Source organism: Camelina sativa, chromosome 12 (genome assembly GCF_000633955.1).
Source record: "Camelina sativa cultivar DH55 chromosome 12, Cs, whole genome shotgun sequence".
Lineage (NCBI taxonomy): Eukaryota > Viridiplantae > Streptophyta > Magnoliopsida > Brassicales > Brassicaceae > Camelina > Camelina sativa.
Window position 1 is genome coordinate 908,343 of NC_025696.1, and position 10,251 is coordinate 918,593.

A 10,251-nucleotide genomic window follows, 5' to 3' on the forward strand; every position below is an offset into this window, starting at 1 on the left:
TTTTATGTTTATGTTCTAAGCTAATTACACAATTTTTTCTCATTTTACAAAATCTGTTATATTTTTGTCCAATGGACACCCATGGAAAGCCCATAAAAAAATGGGCATAAGTGGGCATGGTCGTTAATGGACCGGACGTTAATGGACACGGACACCTATTTGTCCAAAATAAAAGTGGACAATATTGGACGGGTCAAAATGGACGTGGACGCCCATTTTGACAGCTCTAACAATATGACATGAAAAAAAAAAAACAAAAAATTAAACTGATAATTTAAATTAGCTATACTATCAAAGTGGGTATGGTGGCACTCTCCGAGTGATAGTTTGGTTTCACCGTAAGACTTCCACACCCAAAAAATATTGCAGGATAGATTATTGGATCGAAGTTTAGAATCGGAAAATCCCAAAAATCGTGCTCGGATCTAAAGTATTTCCAAGTACACTATAATAATTCCGCTTGCAGTTTTATTTTCTTTGATAAAAAAAAAAAAAAATCCCGATGAAGTTAGACTTTCATTCAAAGTCGTGGAAGACAACCAAAGTGGTCATGCTAGAGACTCGAGAGTATTAAACTCTTTTTCTTTTCCATAATATGATTCACAGTATAATCTGAATAGTCAATACTTTAGCTCTGAGTACCAAACTTGACCAGTTAGAATACCAAAATATTTGTAATTTTAAGAAAAATATCTATACAATATAAAAATATTACAAGATAATAGCTAGAGGATTCAATATATTGAACATGACCTACAACGTCATTATTGAATTTTATTGCACTAGTCTTGCTAACAACTATTAACTGAAAATTTCAACACCTTCAAATGCATCATGATAACGGGTCCATTATAAATTGTTATTTTAATTACTTTTTTTTTCTTCATGTTCCTGTTATCTCAAATCTAAAGATTACGGTTTTCACTAATTGTCAATAAATATAAGAGCTAAAAAAGCTATTTGATGCTACTTTTGCATAAATTTGTAACAATATTATTATCTATTTTAAAACAAGATTTAAAAGATCATCAATCGAGAAAATTACTATTTTTTGAATGAGTAAAAATAGTCATAGTTTTAAGGTCTTACGTGTCAGATACATAAGAAACAAATTCAGCTGAACATGCACATAATTTTATTTTGCGATACAGAATTTATTTAGCGATTGACTACGTACGTACTCGGAAATTAATTTGCTTCAATTACTCCTCTATTGTTTAAGGTAACCTATGAAAGAAGCAGATATTATAGACCACGTGTACTGTCTCTAATAATCATCTTCATTTTCAACGTATACGTACCTACCAACTTGAGATTTTAAACTTTGCGTCGAGAGACTGATCTCTGTACAAAATATGAAACTACCATGATATCATGCATGCTGAATTGCTGATGCATGTGTAAATAATATATAAGCCAAAAATGTTTGATTTGCTAAAACTAAGAAGAATGGGAAAACATGGTTAAATTTTGAGCACCAAGAAAAAAAAAAAAAAAAGACAAGCAAATATTAAAATCAAAGACTTTAACATTAATCATTAATCTATTTTCTTGGTGAACTTCATTTTTTTGTTTGCAAGTGTAAAATAAAATGACGCCAATTATGTGTTCTCCTTAATTGCTTTAAATTTAGAAAAAAAAAAAGAATTGACTGAAGACTTCGTCTCGGTCATATCGGCAACGGCAGATCTGAAACGGCGACGCAACATGGAAACCCAAGCCTTGATTTGTATATATTGAGTATTGACTATAAGTAGTAGTCAGTAACTTTGACTCTTCCCTCTCAACCGGGTTTCAATTTCCACGAGGGTTTTTGGCAGGTGAACTCTTACGCAGGAAAATAAACATATTCCCTAGATATTATTTTTATTGATTATTCTTCCTTCTTAATAATCAACATCTTTACAATTTCAATATATTCTTTTATTTATCAGTGCATATATATATACATCAAGAGGTTAGAACTATGCAAGTCATTTCCCTGAAAAGGAAACAAGCTAAAAAAAACATGACAACAATTGGTTTCGGTTAATATATCTAAGAATCTAATCAGATTTTCATATATATGTGAAATTTACATGACTAACATACATTAACAAAATGAATGCATCATGCAATACTTCTAGGATCAAACTATAATTAAGGTCGTATATATTAGCCAGTGTCTAGTTCATTCCGTTGATGTGTAAAACAACCGATCGATTTTAAATTGTTAAAATTTTAATACATGTTTTTACGTACGTAAAGATTGTTAAAAATAGGTTCCGACCGCTACAAGATTAACTTTGTCAAAACATTTTTAGACGGGAGGCTTTGTTTATCCTAAATGATCCTGTCACTAGCTACGATAAATTAGACATCAAATGTTATCGCATATATATATATATGTATATTAACTTATTAAGTGATATTATCGAATTATTAGAATACACTTACACAAGGGCAACTCTTTTTTTTTTCCAAGGATAGGGAATAAACAATATTTCTCCACAATTTTGCATATTTCGTTACATGTTGTTCCTTTTTTTTTTGGTAAAAGGTTAAGATTATTTATTTACACTTGTACGTATGGTCGTTTTCTCACAGAAGATGAATATTAATTTTTTCATATATATTTTTATATCATAATAATTCACCAGTATGTAAACTCTAGTTAAGACTGTTTGTTCGGCTGGTTCTGAAGTGCATATATAACACGAGGAATTTTGGCAGGTCACCAACAAAACATTTTAAAACTCCCATCCCAAATAGAAATTAATAATAATAAAAATATCTAATAATGATAATAGGGATAGATACTTTGAAACATTAGAATAGTAATGAAAAAAATGTTCAACAATGGTGGTGGTACTCAAGATGGACCCGACCCAAACACACCCTCCGACACTTTCCTCACTCCTTCCTTTTAAGTCCTTTCCACGCATGAGGATAGTATGGTCATTTTCACATAAACCAACGACCACTTTATTGAATATATATAAATAGGAAGGTGAAGTTCCTCTCTCAATCCATGCAGAGATAAACAAGCAATACAAACAAACATTTGTTCTTCTCTCAGCTCTCTCTTCTCTACACACAATCAAACATGAACACTTTTACCTCAAACTCTTCGGATCTCATCACTCCCACTACAACCGAGACATCGTCGTTTAGCACCTTGTATCTCCTCACAACACTTCAAGCCTTTGTGGCTATCATCTTAGTGATGCTACTCAAGAGACTGACGACGGACCCCAGCAAAAAGAAACCGTCTCTCCCGCCGGGTCCAACCGGATGGCCGATCATCGGAATGATTCCGGCGATGCTACAGAGCCGTCCCGTTTTCCGGTGGCTCCACAGCATCATGAAGCAGCTCAATACCGAGATAGCATGCGTGAGGTTGGGAAACACTCACGTGATCACCGTCACGTGCCCTAAGATAGCACGTGAGATGCTCAAGCAACAAGACGCTCTCTTCGCCTCGAGGCCTTTAACTTACGCTCAGAAGATCCTCTCCAACGGCTACAAAACCTGCGTGATCACTCCCTTCGGTGACCAGTTCAAGAAAATGAGGAAAGTTGTGATGACGGAACTCGTTTGTCCAGCGAGACACAGGTGGCTCCATCAGAAAAGATCAGAAGAAAACGATCATTTGACCGCTTGGGTATACAATATGGCTAAGAACTCGGGCTCTGTCGACTTCCGGTTCATGACTAGGCATTACTGTGGAAACGCAATCAAGAAGCTTATGTTCGGTACAAGAACGTTCTCTAAGAACACTGCACCTGACGGCGGGCCGACCGTGGAAGATGTAGAGCACATGGAAGCTATGTTTGAAGCATTAGGGTTTACGTTTGCTTTTTGCATCTCTGATTACTTACCCATGCTCACTGGACTTGATCTTAACGGCCACGAGAAGATTATGAGAGAGTCGAGTGCGATTATGGACAAGTATCATGACCCAATCATCGACGAGAGGATCAAGATGTGGAGAGAAGGAAAGAGAACTCAGATCGAAGATTTTCTTGATATTTTCATCTCTATCAAGGACGAACAAGGCAACCCATTGCTTACCGCCGATGAAATCAAACCCACCATTAAGGTAACTATTAATTACCCTCCTTTACATGCATGCTTTCATAACTAGATAAGGTTTCAATCGTAAAAAATACCCAAAGAACTATTTTTGTTAAATTGAGAAAACATATTTATCAACAAATTTACCCATTTGTTCATATACATATATTAAGATAAATTTATAGAGTTTTGTAAACTAACAAATGATAGACGAAAACCAAAATTTTAATACATCTTGTAGTAAAAGTTGATTGTATGTTAAATATTTGCTACTTTTTTTTCTTTTTCTTTTCTTTTTAGATACATGCAACTTGTGATTTCTTTTGTTTATGGATGATATTGGTATTAGTAATTGATGATATGAAAAAAATATACTAAAAGATCCCAAATTAATAAATAAAAAAATGTTTATATATGATGAATAGGAACTTGTAATGGCGGCGCCAGACAATCCATCAAACGCTGTGGAATGGGCCATGGCGGAGATGGTAAACAAACCGGAGATTCTCCGTAAAGCAATGGAAGAGATCGACAGAGTGGTCGGAAAAGAAAGACTCGTTCAAGAATCCGACATCCCTAAACTAAACTACGTCAAAGCTATCCTCCGTGAAGCATTCCGTCTCCATCCCGTCGCGGCCTTTAACCTCCCACACGTGGCACTTGCCGACACAACCGTCGCCGGATATCACATCCCTAAAGGAAGCCAAGTCCTTCTTAGCCGATATGGGCTAGGCCGTAACCCGAAAGTTTGGGCCGACCCACTTAGCTTTAAACCGGAGAGACATCTCAACGAATGCTCCGAAGTCACTTTGACTGAGAACGATCTTCGGTTTATCTCGTTTAGTACCGGAAAAAGAGGTTGCGCTGCTCCGGCGCTAGGTTCGGCGTTGACCACGATGATGCTCGCGAGGCTTCTTCAAGGTTTCACATGGAAGCTACCCAAGAATGAGACTCGTGTCGAGCTGATGGAGTCTAGTCATGATATGTTTCTGGCTAAACCGTTGGTTATGGTCGGTCAGCCGAGATTGCCGGAGCATCTCTACCCGACGGTCAAGTGAGATGAGAAGGACGCCGTATATATACATATATGTTTTTTTGTTTTTCATGATATTTTTATATAATCTCTTGTATCGTATAACGGCCAACCCAAGTTTGGTCAAAATCCCGGTTACCAAAAGATAATGGGGTAATTTGTGATCAAACTTGTGTGCTGGTCTTGGTTCTTTTGGGAACACTTGAATCTGTGTCTCCTATTCTCTTCTTTTGTTATTTTCAATAAATAAATAAATAACTTTTTATTACTATTTAAATAAGAATATAAGAATATTAAGTAAACTTTATACTACAAAAAAAATGAAAGGTTTCAATTGTTTTTTTTTCTTCTTATGTTTCATATTATCGAGCACATACAAAACTGTTTATTCATAGCTTTAAACCAGTAATTTTTGTCGAACGGATAGTGGAACTATTAAAAGGATAGGTTTTAAAATAATATCTTGAAATTAGAACCAATTTATTGAGAACTATTTTTTTTTCCAACGATTTTTTCTAAGGCTAATCAAAGGTTTTTTGGAATAATCAATATAATTAAATTAAACCATAGATTTTGAAAGCATGCAATTTTAACTAATTAAAGCCTCATCATTAAATTAAACCATAGATTTTGAAAGCATGCAAATTTTAACTAATTAAAGGCTCATCAAGAGCAGGGTTCAGGAAACGTAAAAGGTTCACAGTATCTTTCTTTGGCAGTAACTCTACACTTTTCGAATTTATAGCTATTTCGATCTTCACCCTGGCAAAGTCGTAGCCTCGTAGGCACAGTTGGTCTCCACCTCCGACACGACATGTCCCAGGCGGCGTATTCATTCGTACAGGAGAACACCGCGGATGTGGTCGATAACCCTCTATCTTTAGTATTCCTGAAATATTGTCATATTGACACCCTTTTGCTAAAATTAATAGTAGTTCATTTTTAGTCAGGTCTTAACTACTAAAATACTCCATGCTATTTGATGAACATAGCCACAAATGAATTGGGGTTGGATTGTTTAAGTCGATTGTATTTGGCTGCACTTGCATTAAAACTTAAAAGTGATAGAAAAATCTATATAATAATAACAATCCGAATAAATGCGACCAACAGTTGTGTTTTTTTAATCGTACCTTTTGGATATTTTCTGAAAAGTCATGATGGATCATTAAAACGGTTATTTATGAAAAGTTACAACTGTTCACTGTAAAGTTGTGTTGATTGGAACATTCGTATCTTTTGAAATCTATATATATTTGTCTGTTTCAACTGTTTTCATTTTATTGCCATGACATAAAATAATTTAAAATTTCAATCTCAACAATTTTACAGCTTTCTAAATTATTCTCTAGCATTCATTCATTTTATAAGTAAAGAATTTTTTTCAATTCTTGATTTAGTAAAACAATTTTGGAATGATGAATCTAATTTACAAATTTTAGTTAATTAAAATTTAATGAAAATACCTAGATTTTTTTTCAACAGTTAGATGGATTATACAGTGAGTTTTTGAATTTGACTTTTCAATATAGTAATTAAGATGTCTTCTATTTAAAAGTATTTTATATGGGTTATTAGGTGAAATCAAGTGGAAACACAATAATAATGTGATTTTTCGTAGTACCTTTTCGTAATTTTTTTTTTATTCAAACGGTTGTATTTGTTCATTGTAGAGTTGTGTCTTTTCACTATTTCATTTATATATTTTCATCACAACTTTTTGTTCTAAAAGGTGTGTCTATCTAAATAGTCATGTCTTTTGAACTCTCTTTATATTTGTCTCTTCATCAGTAACTAACAAGTTTGTTGAAACAAATTTTCTATTTTATGTTGAATCTAGCTGATTGAATATTACTATCTAATATTCACCGTAATTCTATAATCTAGCTAAAAATTTAGAAATGATTATAGCAATAGAGAAATTTAATACAACTTAATATAAAATTTACAGTTGTGTCTGTTTATTGTAACTTTAATTTTAAAATAGTTTAATTTAAAAATAATAATAACAATCTGAATAAATACAAACAACAGTTGCGACTTTGCTTAGTATTTTTTGTAAGAAACTTGTTTTTATTTGGTTTTTTAAACTCAAACAGTTGTATCAATTTATGGTAGAGTTGTGTCTTTTCACTATATTTTATTCAAATTTTTTCATCACAATTTTTCGTTCTAATAAGTGTGTCTATTTAAAAAGTCATGTCTTTTGAACTTTCTATATATTTGTCTCTTCATCTATAACTATCAAATCATTGGTCGTTGAATTGATAGTTATTTTTATATATTTTTATAACTATCAATTCATCAATAACTTTCTATATATTTTTAAAATTTTCTGTTTTATGTTGAATCTAAATAATTTGAATATTAATATCTAATATTCAACGTTATTCTATAATCTAACTAAAATTTTTAAAATAATTATAGCAATATAGAAATTTAATAAAACTTAATATAGAATTTATAGTTGTGTCTATTTATCGTAACTTTTCTTTAAAAACTATATTAATATTTAAAATTTTATATTATTATTTTTCTAATTACAATTATTTAATAGAAATTACATTTACTTATTACAACCATTAGTTCAATATTCTCAGTTATGATCACTTTGTCATAATGATTTTTGCAAAATTGCATCTATTCTACATAATATTTTTAGTTATAAGTTTTCATTTTGATGGTTGTGTTTTTAGTAACAGTTCATGTTTAATGTTTGTGTATTCAAACTATTCTATTACATTCAAATGATTTCATAATGTATGATTTTAAATTTTATTTACTTTTTTCTAAAATATTTCCCCCGCGACATCACGGAGGGTCTGAGTCCTAGTAATAATAATAACAAAAAAAAACAAACAAGTATTCATATTTTGAAAAATAAAATGTCTTGTAGTACTCTTCATATATAAATATCTCATGATGCAAGTTACCTGTCGAAATTAACAAAAAGATCATCACGACCATAGTGATGAAGAGGCTAACAAGTTTCACAGTCTTAGCCATTATATTTTGTCTATCTCTAAAAATAAAAATAAAAATTATGTGTCTTAATATCTCTTTTCTTGTCTTTGTAAACTTTTGATATGATTTTTTTTTATGTATGTAGCCATCGGACTGTTAATATATATATATATATATATATATATATATATATAAAGGGGGAAAATGTAATAAAAATCCTCAATTTTCAAATTTGGAACGTTTTAATCACTAACTTTCATAATATCATTTTAATCACAAATTTTTGTTGACTTGACCATAAAATAGCAAAGTTTTGTTGACCACGTCATTTTAGGCACGACGTTTATTAAATCTCTAATCTTAGAAAGAAAACCCAAAATTCTCTCTATAATACTAAAATCTCTTATGCAATTTCTCGGTTCTGATGAGTTAAAGTTCAATCTTTGACATATGGTTGCGTCAGTGAGTGTGGTGTACCATCAATGGTGTAGAGAGAAAAACTTCATTTTTCCAGAGGAAAAACTTGATTTTTGGTGAGCTTTTTGTATTCCAAATTTCCTTTGTCCATTTGAATTCTCGGGTCTCCGCTGGGGTTGCTTCCTGCTCTACTCTAGGTTCTGCTTTTAGTCCTTCATAGTATCCCGACTTGACAGTGTAGATACCTGTTTTTTGTAGGAAGCCAAACATAGGAGTCTTCTGCCCCCATGGAGCTGATTTTAATCTGTAGGATTTCCTCTTCCAATTCAGGTAAGTTTTATAGAATTTTCTCCCTGTCCCAGTCTCGTGATGCGGGGAAAATGAGTTGATCAACCGTATGTAAGTGACTCGTTTCAGGAGGAGGGCCCATAAGTTGTTTGGGTGTGTTGATTGAGAGCCAGAGATTGTTCCAGATGCTTGTTGTTCTCCTGTTACCTATCACTTTTCCCATCTTGGTCTTTAGGAGATCCCTCCTTATGCAGATACCAGGCCACCCATGAGACGTAGAGGAGGGGACTTTGCTTTCCATAAATGGAGTCGAGTGACAATATTTGCCTAACAGAATTTTTGCCAGGAGACAATCCGGTTTTTTTAGGATTCTCCAACTTAGCTTTGCTCTTTATCAAAGGATAGAATATGGTACTATTACCACATATTGCTCTTAATCGCTTCTTTGATATAGTTTGTGGGGACCTTCGTGGTTTGATTTAATGTTGTGAGTTTTGGTTCATTGGTTTTGAAGGAAACACATCAGTGCACGGGTGGATTTACATGGGAATTGGGTAGGGCACGTGCCGTACCCATGCTACTAATTATAAACTAACTCTCTAATAGTAATATATATAGTACTATTGTTCAGTTTGTTCTTATACTGGGTGAGGAGTTCAATACTGGTCAAGATTCAAGATCCAAGGTCACACCTAATTGACAACAACCATAACTCTAATAATTCAATCCAGAAGACAAAAATTACTAACATAATTGACTTCCTTGCAGTGCCTGATGGTGTTAATCACACTGATCTTATAAGCCCAGCAATTGTGAGTAGCACGAGGATCACAGACCTGAGAGTGAGAGAGGAACAATTGCTCGGTGGAGATATATGTATAGGACCAGCGATGGCGATGAACTTGCTCTTCTTTAATTATCTCTTTCTCCGATCCACTAATACCATATAGTATTTCTTTTATATATGGCCGTGAATGCTCCCACGGAACTCGAAGCCATTAGTTATTCAAAAATATTTCATGTACTGTAGTAATTTAAATTCCAGGTGCCATCACATAGGCTGCACGCTCATATCTTTGTTGCGCTTCTCCAAATCATTTTCCATGTTTGTAATCTTCGCTACGACAAACTTTTTGGCATTATGAGTCTCTCTATTTTGTGGACCACATGTTTTACTGTATGTTGTGTGGCTGAGATATTATATTCATATGTCGAAGTTTTTTTTACCTTCCCTTTTATTATATTTTAATTTTAAGTAATATAATGTTATGTCTGAGATATTAAACTCACACGTAGATAAAATTAACATATGTTAATGTCGAAGATATTAAATTCACACGTAGAATTTTTTTTTTTTAATTTTTTTTAAAGTAACACAACATATGTTATGTTTGAGATATTAAATTAATACGTAGAAATTTTATTTTATTTTCAAATTTTAACATATGTCATGTCTGAAATATTAAATTCACTTTTTTTTTTTTTTTTTTTTT

At 32.8% G+C, this 10,251-nt stretch overlaps 1 protein-coding gene across 1 annotated transcript; it reads left to right on the forward strand.

Moving 5' to 3' along the window:
• LOC104729322 (tryptophan N-monooxygenase 1-like) lies at nt 3,027-5,360 on the forward strand. The gene is made up of 2 exons (XM_010448260.1): nt 3,027-4,081; nt 4,482-5,360. The coding sequence occupies exons 1-2, from the start codon at nt 3,086-3,088 to the stop codon at nt 5,112-5,114; spliced, it is 1,629 nt and encodes a 542-aa protein (XP_010446562.1). The 5' UTR covers nt 3,027-3,085; the 3' UTR covers nt 5,115-5,360.

Coding starts and splice junctions, on each gene's coding strand:
- LOC104729322 (XM_010448260.1), top strand. CDS start 3,086: ATGAACACTTTTACCTCAAACTCTTCGGATCTCATCACTCCCACTACA. Junction 4,082..4,481: donor AAATCAAACCCACCATTAAG/GTAACTATTAAT, acceptor TATGATGAATAG/GAACTTGTAATGGCGGCGCC.